This window comes from Martes martes (genome assembly GCF_963455335.1).
Source record: "Martes martes genome assembly, chromosome: X".
In the NCBI taxonomy this organism is placed as follows: Eukaryota; Metazoa; Chordata; class Mammalia; order Carnivora; family Mustelidae; genus Martes; species Martes martes.
The window spans coordinates 66,942,813-66,967,858 of NC_137897.1; the positions used below are offsets into that span (position 1 = coordinate 66,942,813).

Sequence of the window (25,046 nt, forward strand, 5' to 3'; positions counted from 1 at the left end):
GAAGGCATTGTATCGTTCTGTATGTTGAACAAGTGCCTGGCATATAGGAGGCTCAGAGTGACATGGTCTTAGAATGTATAAACTTGACCTTTTGTCACAGAGGTAAAATGAAGGACAATTTTCAACTTTTCATGTGTTTGTGGGTCCTGCTCCTGGGGTCCCAGAGAATGTATCTTTTAATATTTACCAACGTCAAAATGATTCTGCAAAGCTTCCAAGCATGGACTCTATTTTGGCCTCAGGCATATATTGTACACATGCTTCATTAAAAAAAATAACAAAAAAGGAGCATTCTAAACATAAAGATAAGAAAAAGAAAAAAATATCTCCCTGGTTTCCATAAGATTAAAATTGTACAGCCTTGCACATATTAAAAACCTAAGATAAAGTCTTTAACTTTCTGGAATGTCCTTCCTCAGAATGACTTGTAACTTTTTTTTATGAAAAACAAAACAAAACAAAACATATATAACCCTGGACCAAATGTTCCTTCCCAAGAGCACTCCTTTTTTTGTGAAGATTGTGTTTCTAGGCAACTTTTTTTAACTTGAGCTTGAATAAAACCCTTTTCCTTTCTCTTTAAAATTTTAAGAAAGCTTCGTTGAATCTTCCTGGACCTGAATATATAGTTATTTAAAGCAGCTGGACTTGGATTTTAGATCCTTATCTAGACAAATCACATAATGTCTGAAACAGTGAAAATAGTGCAGACTTCTGCACTCAAAGTAGCTTTCAACTGGATTATGGAGAGTATTCTGAAAAGCTTCATCGACGATGGGAACCGTCAGTCACGAGGACGAGCGGCTTTACCGAAAGATGGCGCGCGAGCTGTTTGTAGCAGCTTCCCAAAGCCGCGCTAGGAGGGTGGAGAAAGGGCGGAGCCAACAGCAAGGGGACGTAACCAAGCGGGGCTGGTGAGGTGAGCCGAATTGAACTGTTTTGTCCCTCTCTGCCCACCATATGAGAACTCAGGCGGAGAAGGTCACAGATATGGCGGCTGTTAGGGTAAGTTTCAAAAAAACCCCAAACCTTCCTTAGTTTCTGGGTGCAGATAGCATTCTAGTAACTATCGAAGGGATCCTCCTAACTTCAGAAGGGAGCCCCACAGCAAGAGGCAGGGTGGAGGTGGGGTTGTGAGAGATTTGACAAGGCCAGGGAGTCTTAAACGTTTGAACCCTCAAAACATCTACCTCTCCCCCTTGGATTTCCTCAGCCTGGGACGGTACTGTCTCCTCAGTCCCCTGCAGTTAACTGTTTATACAGCGGCATGGTGAAAATTGGGGAACGGCTGGGTGAAAAAGGCTGGCCTGGCGACATGCGGCAGCCAACGTGTGGGTCTTGAACTGAAACGAAGAGTAAAGAACCCTGGACATTGGACTGGGTGCACAGGGCGGAGTCTCAGGACCCTTTAAAGACTTTGTTCAAACGTTGTTTGGAGGTGAAATAGACTAGGATAGAGATGTCTCATAGTCTCTATGCAGTGTGCGGTGTTTGTATTCACTGTTGTTCTTTCCCGGGTTTGATTAATAAACCCAAGTTTCTTTTGAGTTCTGTAATGGGAAAAGATGCCTTTACTTAGGAATCTTTGTACCGGAAGTGACTCAGCTGCCTGCTAACTGCTGTTCCCTAAGTAGGTTTCAGTAATAGTAGTAGACAGATATCTACAGGTGGGTATTGGTAGCGGGTTTTAAGGGTGCAGTGCGCTGCTTGCGGAAGATACAAATATGAGTAGTTCAGTTCAGCCGAAATGTGAGGTGACTCAGTATCCATCTTGCTTGACCATTCTCCATTTCAGCATTTCTGGTTCTCAGAATTTATCGCAGTTATCACAGCAGCCTTCTGATTGGACTGTCTCTAGCCTAGCTCTCAGCGAATCCATTCTCCCTGAACTGCCAGAGTACTTATAGTAAAATGCAGATCTGGTTATACTCTTTTCCTGCTTAAAAACCTTTATTGGCACTCCATCATCTTCCCAGTGGGGTCAGGGAAGACTCCTATGTCTAAAACACCTAACCCTGGCTTGGCTTTTAAGCTTCATCTGTTCTCTCTTAGGAAATCTTTTAACATCTGTACTCCAGGCCCTTTCCCCTGCTGTTTCTTTGGACCTGATGGGAAACATCCTCATCTAGTTAGCGCCTGTTGAAGTCCGTTCATTCGTTTAACAGCTCTTTGTGTACTGCCTCCTCATATACTAAGTACAAAATGCATTTTCCAGGCAAGTGTTCCTGACTTCCCCAGTGTAATTTAACTCCTTTTTCGTGCTTCCAGAAGACTCTGGGCATACATTTGCCTTAGGACTTTTCACACTTCAGCCAATAGACTATTTGCTTGCCTGTTCTACCATCCTATAAGCTGCTTTAGGACAGTAAGTAGGATATTAATTTTTCTATCCCTAGCACAGGTATGACTTACATTAGGTACTCAGTAAAAGCTACAGGAAGAAATAAATGCCAGGCAGTGAAGTAGTAGTGTATTCTGATTCAGAGCAAGAGAAGTACCTGGCCTCGGGAGAAGTACAAAGTGATCTGAGGGTTCAAAAGAGAGAACCCAAACCTGGCTGAGGAGAATAAAGAAAGACTTTGTGGAGGAGGTGCAGAGATAGCAGGAACAGTCAGTGGTAAAAAGCAAACCAGAATAGTGTGTTGTCACTGAAGCCTAGAGGAGTGAGTTGAACAGTCTTTGGATTTGGACATTAAAAAGTCACTGGAAGCTACCGTTTATTAAGTGCTTACTACAAGATCAGGCACCATACAAAAATACTTTACATATGTCATTTCACTTAAATCTCAAGACAACTTTATGTTGTAGTTATTCTGATCACTGTTTTACAAATGACATTCTAAGATTGGGAGAAGTTCAGTAAATTGCCCCAAATCATAATGCTAATAAGAGGTGAAGTGAGAAGAACCAGTATAAATAAAGTGGTGGAGGGAGAACCTGGATTGTAAGGGGTTAAGGAACGGGTAAGGGGTGGGAAACTGGCCTTAATTTAGCACTTATTTTGGGCAGCTGCTCTACAGATATCATTTCATTTTAATCCTTTCGATGACCCTAAGAAATAGGGTAGTATCCCTATTTTATTTATGAAAAAAACAGGCTTAGAAAAAGTGTGTGCTCCAGGTTATATAGCTGCTAAGTGAAGAGTCAGGTTCAAATACAGGTCTATTTGGCTCCAAAGCCCATGATCCTTCCATTACTCCTTGCTTCTGAAAGGAATGGTATATTACTCTTTGGAAATTGTTGTGGTGAAAGGAAGGAAATAAATCTTGGGATACAGATAACAAATCCCAGAAAAGGTGCCTTTTCATTTAAAGTCAGGAGACTGTCGATTGTATCTTGATAAAACTGGAAAAACAAAGTTAGGAGGCCTGAGCTGGTTTGGTGACGAGGGGAAATGTGCCAAAAACTAGTACAGAAGTGGGATACCTGGATGGCTCAGTCGTGAGGCGTCTGCCTTCAGCTCAGGTTATGATCCCAGGACCCTGGGATCAAGTCCCACACCAGGCTCCTTGCTTGGGAGGGAGCCTGTTTCTCACTCTGCCTGCTGCTCTCCCTGCTTGTGCTCCCCACCCGATATATAAAATCTTAAACTGGTATAGAGGAAAGATAATAATAGTTATCACAGCTAACTATTAAGTTAGTAAACATTTACCATGCTAGGCATTTTGCCGAGCATTTTACTTGATTTTCTCATGCTTTACAGTGGCCCTATGAGTAAGTTCTGTTATCAGCATTTTACAGGTAAGGAAACTGAAGCTTAGAAAGGTTAAGTAACTTGCCCACAGTCACAGGGTAGTAAGCAGTAGAGCTGGATCTGCAATTACATGATCTGAGTCCCAGTTATGAGGCTTAAGTTTGAGGAAGCATTTGTGAGGCCAAGGTACCAAGAGGGTGATCTGTGTTCATTTTGAAGCCCTAGAGTTTAATAACAGAGTAAGATAGAGAGGAACCCTGAAAGTTGGCAGAAAACTCTCAAAAAGATTATATATATCTTGCAATAGAGCTTGTTGAGGAGATATGACAGTGGAACACTGACGTGGAGTTAGCCTCAAGGAATAAGGACTATGTTGATTTTTCCTCCCGACTTCTTGAATTAGAAAGAATGATTTGAGGACTGGCCTTCATTTAAAAGGATAGGGAGGAGAGGCACCTGGGTCAGTTAAGCTTCTAACTCTTACTTAGTTTTTGCTCAGGCCCTGATCTCAGGGTAATGGGACAGAGCCTCCTGTGGGGCTCTGTGCTGAGTGTAGAGATGGCTAAAATTTCTCTCTCTCTCCCTCTGCCCCTCCCCACCTCTCTCACTCTCTCAAATGAATAAATAAATCTTCAAAAAAAAAAAAAAAGGATTGGGAAGACTGTAGTAGTGTTAGACAAAAGCCAAGTTTCTTTCATGCCAGAGGTTGAATGAATTTGAGGAAAACGTGAGTTTTGAAAGAAAATTTGTTTATAATAAAATACTTAATACCAAAATATGGGGGCACCTGGGTTGCTCAGTTGGTTAAGCATCTGCCTTTGGCTCAGATCATGATCTCAGGGACCTAGGATCAAGCCCTGCATCAGACTCCCTACTCAGTGGGGAGTCTGCTTCTCCCTCTCCGTCTCCTCCTGCTCATTCTCTCTCCCTCTCAAATAAATAAAATCTTAAAAAAAAAGAAAAAAACAAAATATGGCTACCATTTATTGAGCACTTCCTTTGTGTCTGACATTGTGCCAAGCTGTCGATGCACATCATTTCACTCTCATGAAAAGTTTTTGAATGTAGGTAAGCTCAGAGAACAGGAGTAGAGCAGAAAACAAAACAAAACAAAACAAAGCTGCAGTAGGAGGTTGTAGTTGGAGAAAAGCTTGTTGAGTGTATGATTTTAGCTATTGGCAAGTCTGGGGAGTGGTAAATTCAGGGTGTACTCGTGGAGTGGATGGCCACAGTGGAATGAATATGAAGATCTACGGAGGTAAAGTCAAGGAGTGAGGGGAGGCTTTTGGGTGGTTTGTCCACATGCATATTAAAGTCATTGTTAGTTAAAGCAGGATTTAGAGTATAGAAGACTGCTAACCAGAATTCTAACCTCTGATGTGATGCAGTGACCAGGATGCAGGTAGATGATAGTACTAAGAATGAATAAATAGATGGCATCAACTTCAAAGTAGCAGAGTTAGTTTTATTTCTTTTATGTGAACTTTTTTTTTTAATTGAAGTATAACATATATACAGTAAAGTACACAAGTCATAAGTAGCTTGGTAAATTTTCATAAAATGATGTTTTTTAAATCAGAACCCAATTTTTAAAAAAGAGCATTACCAACAGCTCAGGACCCTTCCCTTCTATTTCCTCTACATCGTTATCCTCCACTGTAGATTATTTTTGCTTATTTTTGAACTTCATATAAATGAAACGATGCCATATTTACTCTGCTGTGTCTGGCTTCTTTCATCCAATGTTTTGTTTCTGTGATTCAACCATTATGCTTGTGACACTAATTCATTTTTATTACGATATGACATTTAAGAGGATGAATGTATCATAATTTATGTATTCATTCTACTCTTGAGGAACAATTTTTTTTTATTTGAGAGAGAGAGCGAGCGAGCACATGAGAAGGGGGAGGGCCAGAGGGGGAAGCAGACTCCCTGCCAAGCAGGGAGCCCAATTCGGGACTCGATCCTGGGACTCCAGGATCATGACCTGAGCCGAAGGCAGTTGCTTAAGCAACTGAGCCACCCAGGCGCCCAGCTCTTGAGGAACATTTGAATTATCTTCAGTTTTGAGCTATTACACAAGTAATGATCCCGTGAATATTCTTCTGTATGTCTTTTTGGTGCACATACGTGTGCATTTCTATTGAGTACATACCTAGGAGTGGGATTGCCAGGTCTTAGGGCATGCAGCTTTCTTTGGTAGATACTGCCAAATAGTTTTTCAAAGTGGTTGTACCAATTTGCATTCCATTCACGAGAGTTCTAGTTGTTCTACTTCCTCACTAATAGGAACAGAGATTTTTTACTTAAGGGTGAAGAAGTAACAGCTTAGAAGTAGCATTGGATATCAGGAAGAAGAAAACTACCTCCTTTCCCTGAGACGCTTTGATAAGCCTTCTCTTGAGGATTGTAAGGGCAGTAGAGACCTCAGAGGACAATCATGTTTCATTTCAGGCAAGGAGAGGAGAGGGTAGACACAATGCAAGGACTTTTGGAGTTTTGAGGAATAGCAGGAAGTTTGGTCAGTGGAGAGAAAATACAGAGCACTGTAGAAATTAGAATACAGGAGATAATACATGACTGGGATTATATTTTGGGACTTGGGCCAAGGATGATTGGTATGGGGAGGAACACGGGCCTCACAGGACTTAAGGTTTCAAAATCCTTGATAATACCAGCTGTATATTCCTTTCTGTCAACTTTGGTCCTTGTCTTTCCTTTCCTTGTTTCATGTAAGTTATACCAAAAAATAGTTGGAACCCAACAAAGTGAAATTTGTTAGGTTGGAAAGACTGGTGGTTATGTCTAGCCAAATCAGTGTTCCTGTTTCCATTCAGCATTGTTGAACATGTTTATTTTCAGTACAGCTTTGAAAGTTATGCTTTGAAACCCTTAACCTATTTAACGATGTTTGGTATAGGTTCCAGGATATCACTTTATGCCGTAAAGTGAAAATGATGTGTGCGTTGCCTCCTCCCACACCCATATGACTGACTATTCCCTGTAACACCATCCTCACAGATGGTGGTTAGGTATTCTGTGAACCTCATTGAATATGGAAATAAAATATTTGCTTGTCATGTGTCCTAAGGTTATGGAGAACAGAGGCATGTTCAAGTTATCTTAAGTAGTGTTTTTTAAAAAATATTTTATTAACATATAATGTATTGTGTGCCCCAGGGGTACAGGTCTGCGGATCGTCAGGCTTACACATTTCACAGCACTCAACCATATCACATACCCTCCCCAATGTCCATAACCTAACCACCCTCTCCCTCCCTCACCCCATCCCCCAGCAACCCTCAGTTTGTTTTGTGAGACTAAGAGTCTCTTATGGTTTGTCTCCCTCCTGATCCCATCTTGTTTTGGATGCATAGTTTAGCAAGAAAGCTTGGGAAGGTGTTTCACCGGCTAAACAAACCTCAAGAAGAACCATTCAGAATATCATAGCAAGTCTGGTATTACCAATCTCATGACTGGACTGTTCTGTTTCTGCTTACTCTACATGTTTTATATCCAGACTTTCCTAGGGAAAGGATTTGATTGGGTTGGCTAGACACTAACCACTACAAAGTACCCCTCTTGGGCAGAAATTGCACATCAGGCTCCTTTATAAGACAGCATCTAGTTGGCTATCTTTGGCTCAGGTACCAATCCCTAGTCTAGTCAGTTTTGGCCAGGGCATTAGTCCTGTAGTTCAAAGCATAGCAACCTATGTTAGGAATCATAGAAGGGAACACTGTAATTGTCAGATGCTCTGAAGCTTCTTAGAGGGGCCAAGGCAATGGATGGATACACTTTTGGGGTTCATGGTCTTTCTGGTTTAAATGTACTTTTGAATACCTCCCAGAAGTAAGTAGTAAAGTTGTTGAAATATGGTAGGATATATTTGGAATTACCGTTAAGAGCTAAGTTATTAACATCTTGTAATTTAAAGTGGGAAATGGGCTCCTCAAGGATAAAAAGCAGCAGGATGGTGGAGCGTTTGAGTGCTAGGATATGTTGGAATTTTATTTTAAAGGTAGTAGAGAGCCATTGAATAAATCCAAAATGATTTATGATTTTTTAAATTTAATGTAAAATATTACAGTTATCAGAAAGGCATTAATGAACACTGTACATGTAGGTGGAACCTCCTGTGTATCCCTCCAACTCTGTGTACCCCTTGCTTCCTGAACTCCCCCATAGCTACTTTCCTGACTTGTATTTAATGTTGCTATGCGTGTTTTTAGACTTTTACTGTATATGCATGTATTCCTAAACTTTATACACTGTTGTTTTGTGTGCTTTTTTCATATAAATTGTATTTATGTGGCATCTATTCTTCTGCAGTAGCACTGTTTGTGGTACATAATGTTTACATGTGTAGCTATAGTTCATTTATTTTCATTGTGCATAGTATTCTTTTACATGAATATTGTATATTTATCTCTCCATTCTCTTAATGGATACTGTGGTCACTTTTTTTCTACTACAAATAATGCTGCTATGAACTATAATATGTAGATCTCCTTGGACCCATGTGAGTTTTGCTGCTAGACCGAAGACTAGCTGTATGACTTTGAGCAACTCACTTAACCTGTTGAAACCTCAGTTTTCTTATCTGAACCCTTAGGATAAGGTTTTTTTTTTTTTTTCCTTTTCAATGTTCCAGAATTCATTGTTTATGCACCACACCCAGTGCTCAATGCAATACGTGCCCTCCTTAGTACCCACCACCAGGCTCACCCAACCTCCCACCCCACCCTCTCCAAAACCCTCAGTTTGTTTCTCAGAGTCCACACTCTCATGGTTCGTCTCCCCCCTCCAATTTTCCCTTACTTCTCCTCTCCATCTCCCCATGTCCTCCGTGTTATTCCTTATGCTCCACAAGTAAGCGAAACCATGTGATAATTGATTCTTTCTGCTTGACTTATTTCACTCAGCATAATCTCTTCCAGTCCCATCCATGTTGATACAAAAGTTGGGTATTATACTAGGAAATACTAATAAATAGTATATTATGTGCCCAGCACTATGCCTGAGTTATAGCAAACATCGAGTAATTCCTAGCTCCTGTTATTCTTAGTGTTTAAAAGAATATATTCCCAGCACTTAGTGTAATGCCATTATTTCTTCTGACCTTTAGATTCCAATTTAAGTCACACCTTGTTCAGGCCAGTGGATTGATAACCTGTTTCTTGTGAGTATCAGTAGTCTCAAGCAAGTACAATAGAAATTTGTTGTGTTAACATGATCAGTTATTTATTGAAATGAATATTTATATACAGCCTTGTTTCTTCTTGGACTTATTTTGATTTCTTTCAGGCTCTTGCTGCATATTCATGATACTTTTAATGATAAATAATCTTTAAAAAAGTATAAAATGTAATGTGCTTTTTTGGTTCCCATACCCTTTATGTATAAAATGTTCTTGCTATCTTCAGCATTCAAATCCTAAGGCAGTAAACAAAAAATTTGAATGGAGAGACTATTGCAGAGATTGTTTAGTCAAAAACTGTCATGTGAAACAGAACAGGTTTTATGACTTAAGAAAGATTTCTTTAAGAATCACCCTAATTACAGGCACCTGGGTGGCTCAGTTGATTAAGAATCGAGTCTTGATTTCAGCTCAGGTCATCATCTCAGGGTTGTGGTATTAAGTCCCATGTCAGGCTCCGTGCTCAGCAGGGAGTCTATTGGAGATTCCCTCTCCATCTGCCCCTCCCCCACCACACTCACTTGCATGCTCTCTCTGTCTCTCAAATAAATAAATCTTAAAAAAAAGAAAATAACCCTGATTGAAGGAGGTAAAATTCTAGTACAGTAGGAATGAGAGTACCATGTTTCACTGATCTATGAACCCTACTGATAAAGAGTGTAATTAAGGTGTAATAAAGTCTTAAACCTTCAAGTATTGAGACACTAAAGGCTTTGTAGTTTGTTGCTATTTTAGGCCTATAGTTTTTTTTACAGGTATTTTATTTTTTGTCTTTTCAAATTTTTATTTATATTACACTTAACATACAGTATAATATTAGTTTCAGGTGTACAATATAGTGATAATCATTACTTCCATACAAAACCTGGTGCTCATCAAAACAATTGCAATCCTTAATCACCATCATCTATTTAACCTATCCCCCTACCCACATCCCCTCGGGTAACCATTAGTTTGTTCTCTATAGTTAAGAGCTTGTTTTTTGGTTTGCCTTTCTCTTTTTTCCCTTTATGCTCTTTGTTTTGTTTCTTAAAATCCACATATGAGTGAAATCATAATGGTATTTGTCTTTCTCTGACTGACTTATTTCACTTAGCATAATACTCTCTAGTTCCACCCATGTCTTTTCAAAGGGCAGGATCTCATTCGTTTTTATGGCCAAGTAATATTCCAGTAATATTCTGTTGTGTGCGTGTGTGTGTATGTGTATGTATATACATACCACTTCTTTATCCATCCATTAGTTGATGGACATTTGGGCTGTTTTCTTAATTGGGCTGTTCTAGATAATGCTTCTGTAAACATTGGAGTGCATGTCTCCCTTTGAATTAGTATTTTTTTTTTATTATGTTCAGATAGCCAGCATGTAGTACATCTTAAGTTTCTAAAGTAGTGTTCACAATTCATTAGTTGCATATAACACCCAAGTGCTCTTCACAACACATATTTTTGGGTAAATCCCAATAGTATAAATTGCTAGATTGTAGGATAATTCTATTTTTAATTTTTTGAGAAAGCTCCATACTATTTTCCTGAGTGGCTTCACAAGTTTGGATTCCCATTAGTGCTGCAAGAGGGTTCCCCTTTGTCAGCATCCTCTCCAGTATTTGTTTATTGTGTTGTTGATTTTAGCCATTCTCAATGTTGAGAGGTGATATCTCATTGTAGTTTTGATTTTTATTTCCCTAATGATGAATGATGTTGAGCATCTTTTCATGTATCTGTTGACCTTCTGTATATCTTTGGAAAAATGTCTATTCATGCCCATTTCTAATTAGATTATTTGGTTTTTGGTGTTGAGTTTTATAAGTTCATTATATTTTTTGGATGCTAACCCTCTATCAGATATGTTATTTGCAAGTATCTCCTCCCATTCCATAGGTGGCCTTTTAGTTTGGTTCATTATTTCCCTTGCTGTGCAGAAGTTTTTTGTCTTGATAAAATCCTAGTAGTTTGTTTTTGCTTTTGTTTCCCTTGCCTCAAGAGAATTATCTAGTAAGAAGTTGCTGAGGCTGATGTCAAAGAGGTTACTATGTATGTTCTTCTCTAGGATTTTGATGGTTTTGTGTCTCACATTTAGGTCTTTTATCCATTTTGAATTTATTTTTGTGTATGGCATAAAAAGTGGTCCAATTTCATTCTTTTGCATGTTGCTGTCCAGTTTTCCCAACACCATTTATTGAAGAGACTGTCTTTTTCCCAGTGGATACTGCTTCCTGTTTTGACCAAGATTAATTGACCAGGTAGTTGTGGTTCATTTATGGGTTTTCTATTATGTTCCATTGACCTATGTGTCTGTTTTTGTACCAGTACCCTACTGTTTTGATCACTACAACTTTGTAATGTAATGTGAAGTCTGGAATTGTGAGGTCTCCAGCTTTGCTTTTCCTTTTCAAGGTTGCTTTGGCTATTCAGGGTCTTTTCTGGTTCCACACAAATCTTAGAATTGTTTGTTCTAGCTCTGTGAAAAATACTGATGATATTTTGATGAGGGATTCCATTAAATGTGTAGATTCCTTTGGATAATATAGACATTTTAACAATATTTGTTCTTCCAATCCATGAGCATGACATGTCTTTCCATTACTTCATTTCCTCTTCGATTTCTTTCATGAATGTTGTATAGTTTTGAGAATACAGGTCTTTCACCTCTTTGTTTAAATGTATTCCTAGGTATCTTACTTTTTTTTGCAATTGTAAATGGGATTGATTCCTTGATTTCTGTTTCTGTTGCTTCATTATTGGTGTATAGAAATGCAACAGTTTTCTGTACATTAATTTTGTATCCTGTGACTTTACGGAATTAATGTATCAGTTCTAGTAATTCTTTTGGTGGAGTCTTTAAGGTTTTCTGTATAGAGTATCGTGTCATGTGCAAATACTGGAAGTTTGACTTCTTCCTTGCTGATTTGGATGCTTTTCTTTCTTTTTGTTGTCTGCTGTGGCTGGTACTATGTTAAAAAATAGTAATGAGGGGCACCTGGGTGGCTCAGTGGGTTAAGTCTCTGCCTTTGGCTCAGGTCATGATCTTAGGGTCCTGGGATCGAGCCCTGCATTGGGGGGGGGGGTCTCTGCTCAGCAGGGAGCCTGCTTCCCCCCCCTGCCTGCCTCTCTGCCTACTTGTGATCTCTGTCTGTCAAATAAATAAATAAAATCTTTAAAAAAAAATAGTGATGAGAGTGGACATCCCTGTCTTGTTCCTGACCTTGTAGGAAAAGCTCTGTTTTTCTCTATTGTGGGTATCAGCTGTGGGTTTTTGTTTAATATATGGACTTTATTATGTTGATGTACGTTCTTTCTAACCCTGCTTTGTTGAGAGTTTTTATTATGAGTGGATGTTGTACTTTGCCAAATGCTTTTTCTGCATTTGGTGAACAGATTGTATGGTTCTTATCCTTTCTTTTAGGGGTGTCTTTATCTGGTTTTGGTATCAGAGTAATGCTGCTATCGTAGAAGGAATTTGGAAGTTTTCCTGCTTTTTCTGTCTTTTGGAATATTTTGAGAAGAATGGGTATTAACTCTTCTTTACTTGTTTGGTAGAATTTGACTTTAAAGCCATGTGGCCCTGAATTTTTTATTTGGTGGGAGATTTTTGATTACTGATTCCATTTCTTTGCTGATTATCAGCCTTTTCAAGTTTTCAGTTTCTTCCTTTTTCAGTTTTGGTAATTTAAATCTTTCTAGGAATATATTCATTTCTTCCAGATTATTCAATTTGTTGGTATATAATTTTTCATAATATTATATTATAATTGTTTATATTTCTGTGGTGTTGGTTGTTATTTTTCCTCTCTTGCTTGTGGTTTTATTTAAATGGGTCCATGCCCTTTTATTTTTGTTCAGCCTGGCTAAGGGTTAATTAATTTTACTGATTTTTTTTTCAAAAGCCCAGCTCCTGGTTTCACTGATCTATTCTATTTTTATTTTTTAAGTTTCTGTATTATTTTTTTTCTGCTCTAATTTTCATTATTTTCTTCCTTTTGCTGGCTTTAGGCTTTATTCCTTTTCTAGCTCCTTTAGGTGTAAGGTTATGTTGTGTATTTGAGATTTTTCTTGCTTCTTAACATAGGCATAAATTGCTATATACTTCCCTGTTAGGGTTGCTTTTGCTGCATCCCAAAGGTTTTTGGACTGTTGAGTTTTCCTTTTCATTTCTTTTCATGATTTTTTAAAAATTTCCTTGATTTGCTGGTTGACCCATTCATTGTTTAGTAGAATGTTCTTTAACCTCCATGTATTTATGGTCTTTCCAAATATTTTCTTGTGGTTGACTTCAAGTTCCATAGCATTGTTGTCACAAAAGATGCTTGGTCTGATCTCAGTCTTTTTGTATTTGTTAAGGAATGATTTGTGACCTAGTATGTGCTTTCTTGTGGAAAGTGTCCCATGTGAACTTGAAAAGAATGTGTATTCTGCTGTTTTAGAATGGAATGTTCTGAATAGTCTGTTAAGTCCATATGGTCCAGTGTGTCATTCAGAGCGGCTGTTTCCTTGTTGACTTTATGCCTAGATGATCTGTCCATTGGTGTAAGTGGAGTTTAAAATCCCCTGCTGTTACTGTATTATCAATGATTTCCTTTAAATTTGTTATTAATTGTTTTATATATTTGGCTGCTCCCTTATTGGGTGCATAAATACAGTTGTTAGATATTCTTGTTGGATTGTCCCCTTATTATGGTATAGTGCTCTTCTTCATCTCTTGTTATAGTCTTTTGTTTAAAGTATAATTTTCCATTATAAGTATTGGTACTCTGGCTTTCTTGTGACTTCCATTTGTATGATAAATGTTTCTCCCTCCCCTCACTTTCAATGTGCATGTCTCTTTCGGTTTATAATAAATCTCTTGTAGGCAGTATATACTTGGGTCTTTTTTTTTTTTTAAGATTTTATTTTTTTTTTAGACAGATAGAGAGTGAATGCATGTGTGCGTCTGTTGGGGGAGGGACAGAAGGAAGGAGAGAAAAATCTCGGACTCCGTGCTGAGCGCAGAGCCTGAGCTGGGTCTTGATCTCACCACACTGAGATCACAACCTAAGCTGAAATCAAGAGTCAGTCACTTAACTGACTGAGCCACCCAGGTGCCCCCTGGGACTTGTTTTTTTTGTTTGTTTGTTTGTTTGTTTTTAATACATTCTTACACCCCCATGTCTTTTGCTTGGAGCAGTTAGTCCATTTACATTCAGAATAATTATTGATAGATATGTGTATAGTACCATTTTATTACTTGTTTTGTCATTGTTTCTGGAGATTTTTCTACTCAAGAGTCTCCGTTACTATTTCTTTCAGGGGTGGTTTAGTGGTGAGGAACTCCTTTAGTTTTTGTTTGTTTGGAAAACTCTTTATCTGCCCTTCTGTTCTGAATAATAGCCTTGCCTGATAGAGTATTCTTGGGTGAAGATTTTTCCCATTCAGCACCTTGAAAGTCATGCCACTCCCTTCTGACTTGCAACATTGTGTTGAGAAATCTCCAGCTAGCTTAATGAGTCTTCTCTTGTGTTTGTCTTGCTGGTTTTATGACTTTTTTCTTCATCACTATATTTTACAAATTTAATTACAATATGTCTTGATCTGGGCCTGCTTTTGTTGATTGTGATGGGAGTTCTCAGTGCCTCCTAGGTCTGGATGTCTGTTTCCTTCCCAAGATTAGGGAAGTTTTCAGCTGTTATCCCTTCAAAAATTTTTTCTGCCCCTTTTCCCACTCTTTTCTTCAGGGATTCTTACAATATGAATGCTATTAAGTTCAATGGAGTCTTTTGAGTTCCTTAAGTCTGTTCTCATGTTCCATAATTTTCTCTTTTGTTCAGTATCATTATTTTCCATTATTTTGTCTTCTAGGTTACTTATTCAGTCCTCTCTTTTTTTTTCCAGCCTGTGTCCAATCTCAGTTATTGTATTTTTCATTTCTTTTTTTTTTAATGTTTTCTTTTATGCTGGATGTGGAGCCCAATGTGGGGCTTGAAATCTTGACCCTGAAATCAAAACCTGAGCTGAAATCAAGACTGGATGCTTAACCAACTGTGCCATTCAGGCATCTCCCATTTTCCATTTCTGGCTTTTTAAATTCTTTTATGTCTGTGGTAAGGGCCTCCCTAATGTCTTCCATTCTCATCTCAGCCTCAGCAAGTATCCTTATGATTGTTAGTTTAAATTTCCATCAGGCATGCTACTTATATTGGTTTGGTTAGATCTCAGGTGGTGACTTCACCTTGTTCTTTCATTTGGGATGAATTCCTCCATCTTGACATTTTGTCTAAGTCTCTGCCTTCTTCTGTGTTTTAGAAAAGCCCATTTTGTTTCCTGCTCCTGAAAGTAATGGCTTCATGAAGAAGATGTTATATAGTGTCCAGGGAGTGTCTGGACACTTCCTGCTTCAGGGAGTGTCTCTAGTCTGTGCTATGTGCGCTCTGCTGTTGTCCTTTGGCTGTTCTGTTCTTTAGGCCATCAACTGCAGAGGCTTTCCTAGCTTCCAGTGGGCAGTGTTTAGTCCTTAGCCAGAATGTGGCAAGTTTTAACTAGGTGTGCTCCAGTTTGCTCTTTAAATGAGACCTGATACTACTTCCACTAGAAGTGAAGCCCTGCAGAGCTGTCTGGGCTGGACACTTGTTTTGGGCAGGGGTTTCTTCTGGTCTTCTGGCGAAGGGGCCCTCCGTGTTCGGACTGAGGCAGACTTGACTGAGAAGGGCAGTACTGCCAGAGTGTAGGGGTATGGGACTTGTAACCAGGTTAAGCAGCCAGTGGAGGTGCTGTGGTGTTTGCTACAAGTGGCTCTTTGTTTATGCTGAGGGGCAGATCAGGGAAATGAAGCCAGCCAGCTCCTGTTTCTCTGCGGAGGGCTCTGGGTGCTTGCTATTCTCCATGAAGCACTCTGAGAAGAGCATATAATCTCTGCACTGTGTGTTCTAGGCTTTTTTCAGATTGGTTTCTACACTGTTTGCCTTTGGGTTGTTTACCTGCCTTACCTTCAGGAGCAGGGCATTGCCCCTTGGGCTGTGTTCCAGCCAAATCTGCTGCCTTTTAAACTCTAGGCCTTGGGGTCTGCATGGTCTTCTGGGGAAGGCGCTTGCCATGCTGGGATTGAAGAAGGCTAACCCAGAAGGGTTCCCACACCAGAGCACAGAGGTGTGGGACTTGATGTAAGCAGGTTAGGCTGCCAGTATTGGGACTCATTTGCTTTCTGCAAGTGGCTTTTTGGTTATGCTGAGGGGCAGGGGAGGGAAATTACTCCAGCCAGCTCCTTTATCCTGAAGAGGCAACTCTGCGAATGCTACCTCTCAGGGATGTGCTCCAAGAAGAGTGAATAATCTCCCAGTGTGTGCCCCAGATGTTCTCCCTCTCCTCTGCAGGATTCACAGCTCGTTTCTCCCCTTAACCATGTGTCCACACTTCCTACCTTCTTCAGTGTGCCTTCTTCTTTCCCTTTAGTTGTGGAATTCATTCTGCCAGTCTCCAGATAGGTTTCTGGGGCATTTAGAATGATTTGATAGTTATCTAGCTGTGTTTGTGGGACAGAATGAGCCTAGGGTTCTCCTTTTCCACCATCATCTCTCTCAACTAGCATTTCATTTGTTTGAAGTACACTGTTTGATATGCAATTGTGGAAGGACCAAATTGTATAGGTACATTTTTGTAGTTTGTTTTTTAGTACCACTATATTTTTCAAGAATTTTGTGAGAAAATATAGGCAGTGTTTTAAAATTTTCTACTTCAGTGAATTATCTACTTTTCATGTAGCAGTATAATGAATAATGGCATAGCTGGGAGACTGCTCTTCTCTGTAGATTTAATAATAGCTTATTGTCTTAGAAATGATTCACCCACTCATTATTTTTTGAAGAAAATAAGTACCATGATATATACAAATTTTTGTTAGTGACTCAACTGGTTAAAACTGTACCTTCATGTAAGACTTTTACGTTGCTGTCAAGAAATAGCTCTTGGGCTATGGCTGCAAAATGCTACATTAGCACCTTTTCTTGTTTTACTTTTAGTCAGAAATAAATACAGTAGTATTTCTGTTAGAGCAGAAGATGAGTTCAGTAGCATTTGCCATTGTCAGAAATGTTATTACCCCTAGAAAGTAGTACAGGAGACACAAGGGTACATTCCAGAAGTCACTTAAAAGGGAATCAAAATATGCTTTCATGGGCAAGTATGGCTGGATGAGTCCTGTATGACCCAAAGGAGTGGAACCAGGACCAGTGAAAATATATGGGCATGTATTTCCATTTTGTCTGTGGATGAAATTTTTCATAGAGCCATAAGAAGATGAAATGATCTGTCAGTGGAGTTTCCCATTACAGAAGGGGGTCATACATAAATTGGAGGAATTCAGAATGAGAGAAATGGTTGGATCAGAAGACCTTTAAGGTCACTTTGCATTGTGATATTAAAACTCTAGTACAAAGATGGTGATATGCCTGAGGCACAGCCTTGTATTTTGAAGTCAGTCTTTCTTTTGCCATTTTATGTTGAATCCAATAATCATTAGTTTATTCAGGAGCAGTGCTTGATTTTTCAAGCCAGTTTGTCTGCCTTCCATCTCCTATCTGATACTTCAGAAGAGGCTAAACTTCACCAATTATATAGTTATGCTCCTGTGTTTGTTTACCTCAGGAGTATTTGTACGTTAGGTTCATAGATAACAAAAACCACCCAGAAAGAGTAGTACTGATATAGTCATCCACAGTTCTCCCTTCCCTGCTGATGACGCAAGCTATTAGCACTTGAGGTCTACAAAGAAAGGAAAGGGAAAAAGAAGAAAAAAAAATAGGAAGTTAAAATAAAACTTTAAGATCAGTTGGAACATATAATTGCTGAAAAAAAAAATAAAAGGTTAGAAGAAAGAGATGAAGAGAAGAAAGCAAAAAATGGGAGAAATTGGAGATGGGTAATCTACTTTTTCCTTTACGGAAGATAGAAGGCTATAACTTCCTTCTCTTCCCCACCCAGGTCTTGTGATCTGGAGTCATAAATAGCCATGTGGTGTTGAGTTTTTTCTTGTGAACAGCTCCTAAAAGGTACCAGCCCCACACACTGAAAGGGAAACTCCTTTTCATACATTTCCAACTCCTTCCATTTCTTAAACTTTTGACCTCCACAAAATGAGGCTTTTTAAGGGTATATATTTAAGTAGTATAGTATACAGGAGTGTTTTTCTGTAAAGGATTCCTTAATCAAGGTATCATTGACAATTCTAGCTAAAAATGTATCAATTTAGAAATAAAGTATATTTTAAAACATTTATTTGATATGATAATCATCACATTAATTTGACCGAGAAATTTTGTCATGGCACATGCAAAGTAGAATGCTGTTTCCAGTAAGAAAGAATCATGTTCGTTATGTTGTCTACTCAAATATAATCTTCAGAAGGTTGAAATTTAGTCAAAAAATGTGTCATAAGAATGCTACCTTCCATTTATTTAGCATAACAGTGTTTATAAAATTTCATCTATTATAAATTATATGTTTTATATGTATCATATATGATTCTTAAAACATTGCTGTGAGAATTTTTAATGAGAGAGATATCCTCTAAGGTATTTGTGTATCAGGATAAAAGGTGCTCATGATAAATTTTATTTGTGGTGGGGCTGGGTTAGTTCAGTCCTTAAATGCTTTAGAGAGGACTACAAGGATACTTAAAATTTTGAGAGTAACTCCATTTGGGGGAACCATAGTTCATAATTCATACTAGAGTCTCAAAAAGTTAACACCACTGAATCAGTCTTACAATTTCAGATTAGCTTGGACCTTTAGTTACCACTTACCTCCACAGATGTTCATAAAACATAAAAGAACTTGCTATATTATCTGTGTATATTGCCTTATTTAAACTTGTAAATTTACTTAGTTTTGAGGTTCTTGGTCCTATAAAGCCCTTGGGGGTACAAAGAGACATATACCTACTGACAAGGAGCCTACATTTTATTTTTATTTATTTTTAAAAAGATTTTATTTATTTATTTGAGAGTGTGAGCGTGACTGAAGGGTGGAAGGGTAGGGGCCGAGGGAGAGGGAAAAGCAGGCTCCCCGCTGAACAGGGAGCCTGCCTTGGGGCTCCATACCAGGACCCTGGGATCATAACCTGAGCTAAAGGCAGATGCTTAACTGACTGAGCCACCTAGTATTCCTTTCTCATATCCCCACAAGGTAGATAATAGCCCAATTTCTTTCCTATATATAGCACACATATATGTTGTGCTATATATGTGTGTATAAAAGTGAGCTGTTTGGTGTTTTCTTTTAAATTCAGTTACTGATTTTGAAAACTGTATTTGTCTGATTCTGATGACCATACTGACTAAAGTTGAATTATGCTAGTCTGCTGTGCCATTTCTGGAGGATTTTTTTAAGTTTACACTTAAGTTTGTGTAACTCTTATATTCCCTATATATGTTTTTTTTAAATTTTTATTTCTTTAATTTTTATTTATCTCAGATAAACTTTTTGACACTTTCAGGTGTTATTCAGTAATACTTATCATTATTGAATCTTTAGAAATTCCAAAATAGTTTGATATTTATGTATATAAATCATATATACATATTACATATTTTCTTAGCTTTGTGGGTGATGTGACATGCTCAATAAACAAAGGCAATCTTTTCCTAAGTGTTTTTCTGTCCTCCAGATATTTGCTGATATTTGCTTCCTTTTACATCGAAAATATTAGTATGCCTTGTGCACCATTAACAAAATACTTTCTCATGCATAGTAGGCATTCAAAAATACTATTTACTCCTTTCCTGTTACTGATGTATTAGAGCACTAATATTATTTTATAAGCACATTCATCTTCATATTCCTTAACTTTTGCAGATGTGCTACAGGTCACTACTTTCTCTTAGTGTTCCTCAGTATTTAATTTCCAGGAAAAGACCAGATGCTATACAGCATTTAAAATGGCATCTTTATTTAAAAAAAAAGGGCAGACCAAAAAACAGGCTCTTAACTATAGAGAGCAAACAGAGGATTACCAGAGGGTAGGTGGGTAGGGTAATGGGTGAAATAGGTGAAGGGGATTAAGAGTACACTTATCTTGATGAACACTGAGAAATATATGAAATTGTTGAATAGCTATACTGTACACCTGAAACTAGTACAACACTGTTAACTATACTGGAATTAAAATAAAATAATATTTTAAATAAAAAATAAAATGGATTTTTATCCTTTGCAAATATCTTCTCCCATTCAATACGTTGCCTTTTTGTTTGTTGATAGTTTACTTTGCCTTGCAAAAGTTTTTATTTTGCTATAGTTACAATAAGTTTACATTTGCTTTTGATTCCCTTTCCTGAGGAGATATCTAGAAAAATGTTTCTATGGCCAATGTCAAAGAAATTACTGCTTATGTTTTCTTCTAGGAATTTTATGGTTTCTGGTCTCACATTTAGATCTTTAATCCATTTTAATTTTATGTATGGTATAAGAAAGTGGTCCATTTTCATTGGTTCCCATGTAGCTGTCCTATTTTCCCAGCACTATTTGTTGAAGAGACTGTCCTTATCCCATTGTATATTTTTGCCTCCTTTGTCATAGTTTAACTGAACAAAAAAAAAATGTGGGTTTAACTTCTGGAGTCTCTGTTCTGTTCTAATGATCTGTGTCTGTTTTTGTGCCACTAGCATACTGTTTTTGACTACTACAGCTGTGTAGTATATCTAGAAATCTGGAATTATGATACCTCCAGCTGTGTAGTAGTTCTTAAAATTTGGGATTGTGATACCTCCAGCTTTGTTCGTTTTCAACATTGCTTTGGCTATTCAAGGTGTCTTGTGGCTCCATACAAATTTTAGGATTATTTGTTTTAGGTTTTATAAAAAATGCTTTTAGTATTTTGATATGAATTGCATTAAATCTGTAGATAGCTTTATGTAGTATGGACTCTTTAACAGTATTGATTCTCCTAGTCCATGAACATGGAATATGTTTCCATTTGTTTGTGTCATCTTCAGTGTCTTTCACCAGAACTTTATAGTTTTTAGAGTAGATGTCTTTTACCTCCTTAGTTAATTTATTCCTAGGTATTTTGTTATTTTTGGTCCATTTGTTATTGGGATTTTTTTCTTAATTTCTCTTTCTGCTACTTCATTATTAGTGTATAGAAATGCAACAGATTTCTGTATATTAGTTTTGTATCCTGTGACTTTACTGAATTCATCTATCCATTCTAGTTTGGTGGAGTCTTTACTTTGGTGTTGTCTTTGGGGTTTTCTACATATGGTATCATGTTAATATGCAAAGAGTGGAAGTTTTATTTCTTCCTTTCCAATTTGGAAGCCTTTTATTTCTTTTTGTTGTCTGATTGATGTGGCTAGAATTTCCACTACTGTGTTGAATAAAAGAGGAGAGAGCAAACATCCTTGTCTTGTTCCTGATCTTAGAGGAACGAGATCTCAGTTGTCACTGTTGAATATGATATTAGTTGTGGATTTTTCATGTAAGGCCTTTATTATATTGAGGTATGTTCCCTTCAACCTACCTTGTGGAGAGCTTTTATCATGAATGGATGTTGTACTTTTTTCAAATACTAATTTGAAAAGATATATGCACCCTTGTGTTTATTGCAACATTATTTGTAATAGTCAAGGTGTAGAAGCAACCCAAGTTTCCGTCCATAGAATATGGAAGATATGGGGTATACATATACACACACACACAGAATGAAATATTACTTAGCTATTAAAAAAAATGAACTCTTGCCATTTGCAACAACATGGATGGATATAGAGGGCATAATGCTAAGTGAAATAAGTCAGTCATATGATCTCACTCATATGTGGAATTTAAGAAACAAAACAAATGAACAAAGAAAAAAAGGAAGAAAAAACAGACTTAAATATAGAGAACAAACTGGGATGCCAGAAGGGAGATGGGTGAGAAAGTGGGTGAGATAGGTGAAGGAGATTAAGAGTATACTTAGCATGATGAACACTGAGTAATATATAGAATTTTTGAGTCATTATATTTTGTATTTGAAACTAATTTTTTTTATAATTTTATTTATTTGGCAGACAGAGATCACAAGTAGGCGGAGAGGCAGGCAGAGAGAGAGGGGGAAGCAGGCTCTCCGCCGAGCAGGGAGCCCGATGCGGGGCTCCATCCCAGGACCCTGAGACCATGACCTGAGCCGAAGGCAGAGGCTTAACCCACTGAGCCACCCAGGCGCCCCCATATTTGAAACTAATTTAAAGCTGTGTATTAATTATACTTAAATAAAAAAATAAAATGGCATTTTAATTTTTTTAATTTTTAATTTTAATTTAAAAAAATTTTAAAGAAGATTGTTTTACAGAGAATGAGCAGGGGGAGGGGCAGAGGGAAAGAATCTTCAAGCAGACTCCCTACTGAGTGTGGGGGTCCCATATGGGGCTCGATCTCGCAACCAATGAGATCATGACCTCAGCTTAAACCAAGAGTCAGATGCTTAAACAACTGAGCGACCAGACACCCCTAAAATGGCCTTTTTCTTAAGATTTATTTATTTATTTATTTATGAGAGAGAGAGTTCAGGGGGAGGCTCAGAGGGAGAGGGAGAGAGAGTCTGAAGCAGACTCCATGCTGAGTGTGGAGCCCAATGCGGGGCTTGATCTCATGACCCTGAGATTACAACCTGAGCTGAAACCAAGAGTTGTATGCTTAACTGACTGCACCCACCAGGTGCCCCAAATGGTGCTCCTAAAATAGGCACCTTGCTGGCACAGTCAGTTAAGCATTGGCCTTCAGTTTGGGTCATGATCCCAGTGTCCTGGGACCAAACCCCACTTTGGGGGGGGGGTGCTCTGCTCAGCAGGGAGCCTGCTTCTCCCTCTCCCTCTGACTGCTGCTCCACCTGCTTGTGTGCACCCTCTCTCTTTCTCTGTCAAATAGGTAAATAATTTTTTTTAGAAAATGGCATTTTTTTAAAAAGATTTTATTTATTTATTTGACGAGAGAGTGAGATCGCAAGTAGGCAGAGAGGCAGGCAGAGAGAGGGGAGAAGCAGGCTACCTGCTAAGCAGAGAGCCTGATGTGGGGCTTGATCCCAGGACCCCGGGATCACGACCTGAGCCGAAGGCAGAGGCTTAACCCACTGAGCCACCCAGGTGCCCCAGAATGGCATTTTTAATGGTAGGCAACAGAGTAAAGAGATGGAAGAACCTCGGTTTTTCATTAAGTCACGGAAATCACTCAATCTGAAAGTTCTGCTTACTTCTAGACTTCCTCTTATATGGGAGAATAGTATTTCATCATTGTCAAAGCCTATTGGAGTTGGGGATACCAAAACTTCAACCAAAAGAATCCTAAGTGATACCTACTATATTGGACTGCTCTGAAGATTAAAAAGCTTAGTGAGTATAAAGCACCTGCCACATAGTAAGTGTTCTTTAAGCAAAGTAAACCCTGTCTTCAGAGATCCCTTATGTTTTGAGGGACATTATATTCAGGTGTAGCACCGGTACCATTACCAGATTGGTGAGCCATTCCATCATCCATTTATAGCTTCATTGTTTTTTTTTTTTTTTTCTTAGCTATAGCATATGCATCTGCGTCGACTTTCTTTCTACTTTAATTCTTTATTATCCCATGTATTTTTTGTTAATTCTCCCACTTGGTTTTTGTGTGATAAATCTAAACTTGCCGAAACACAGCTAGCCAATTGGAATATCCTTGCCTATAATACTATAATACTCAGCTCTTTAGTTCTTCTCCCTTTTTGTTGGTTGCTGGATGTTCAGGAACAGCATTTTGGCCACAAGAGATTCTGAAATATGAGATCTTGTTTCTTTTTCCCCCTCCCCATATTTTAGAATTCCTCTAGATACCTGAAAGTTCTAGATAGCTAAGATCATACTGTAATGCATAATAAGCATGGTTTGTGAAAGACACATTTCTAAAAGCCAGAAGAAATTTAATCTCCTTACATTGGAGTCATACTATATGTCTTAGTCAGATCTGGCTACTATAACAAAATATAGACTGAGTGGCTTAAGCAACATTTATTTCTCACAGTTCTGGAGATTGGGATATCCAAGATCAGGATGCCAACAGATTTGATTCTTCAATGAGGGCTGCCTTCCTGGCTTGCAGACCACCACTGTCAAGTTGTATGCTCATGTGATACATTTTTGTGCTTGCTTAGGAGAAAGAGAGAGCTCTTATGTCTCTTCCTCTTATTACAAGGAGACTAATCCCCTTGTAGGGGCTCCACCCTAGTGACTTCTTCTAGACCTAATTACCTATCAAAGGCCCTACCTTATAAATACCATCACATTAGGGGTTTAAGGCTTCAATGTATGAGCTTGGGGGAATACAAACATTCAATCCGTAACACCTTGCATGTTTTTAAATTTAAATAAAATTTTGGAGGGCCTGGGTGGTTCAGTCAGGTAAGTGTCCAACTCTTGATTTTGGCTCAAGTCATGGTCTCAGAATCCTGAGATCAAGGCCCACAATAGGCTCTGTGGTCAGTGGGGAGTCCGCTTCTCACATTCTCCTTTCCCTCTGCCCCTCTCTCTGCATGTGTGTGTTTTCTTTCTTTCTCTAAAATCAATCAGTCTTTAAAAATGTCTCTTTTTTTTACAGTTCAGTATTCATTTATTCATTCATGAAGTAGAATTCAGTGATTCATCAGTTACATACAAAACCTAGTGTTTGTCATAACAAGTGCCCTCCTTAATACCCATCACACTGCAGCCCATTCCCCACCAACCTTCCTCTATCAACAGTTTGTTCTGTATCAGGAAGAGTCTCTTAAGCTTTGATTCCCTCTCTTTTTTTATTTTCCCCCTTCTCATATGTTCATCTGTTTTCTTCCTTAAATTCCACATTGAGTGAGAGCATGTGGTATTTGTCTTTCTTTGACTGACTTATTTTACTTAGCATAACACATCTAGCTCCACCCAAGTCATTGCAAATGGCAAGATTTCATTCTTTTTTGATGGCTAAGTAATATATATTATTTTAGGGAATGGGCTGGATGTGTGATGGGTATTAAGGAGGGCACTTGTATAGCTTGAAATCTAGAGTCATGATGCCTCCAAGTTTGTTTTTCTTTTTCAGGATTGGTTTGGCAGTTTGGGGTCTTTGGTGGTTCCACACATATGGAGGAGGGTTTGTTCTAGCTCTGTTAAAAGTGCTGGTGGTGTTTTGATGGAGATTGCA

General features: G+C 38.4%; 1 protein-coding gene across 3 annotated transcripts in view; it reads left to right on the forward strand.

The window, feature by feature from the left end:
• The first annotated feature begins 916 nt into the window (after nucleotides 1-916).
• APOOL (apolipoprotein O like) overlaps nucleotides 917-25,046 on the forward strand; it is a 122,393-nt gene continuing 98,263 nt past the window's right edge. For 2 of the 3 annotated variants that reach the window (XM_080794931.1, XM_080794933.1), the window contains exon 1: nucleotides 917-1,005. In XM_080794931.1, the coding sequence (XP_080651057.1) occupies nucleotides 961-1,005 (45 nt within the window). In that variant the 5' untranslated portion in view covers nucleotides 917-960. The remainder of the gene's footprint in view (nucleotides 1,006-25,046) is intronic. The other variant, XM_080794932.1, reaches the window with a different exon arrangement.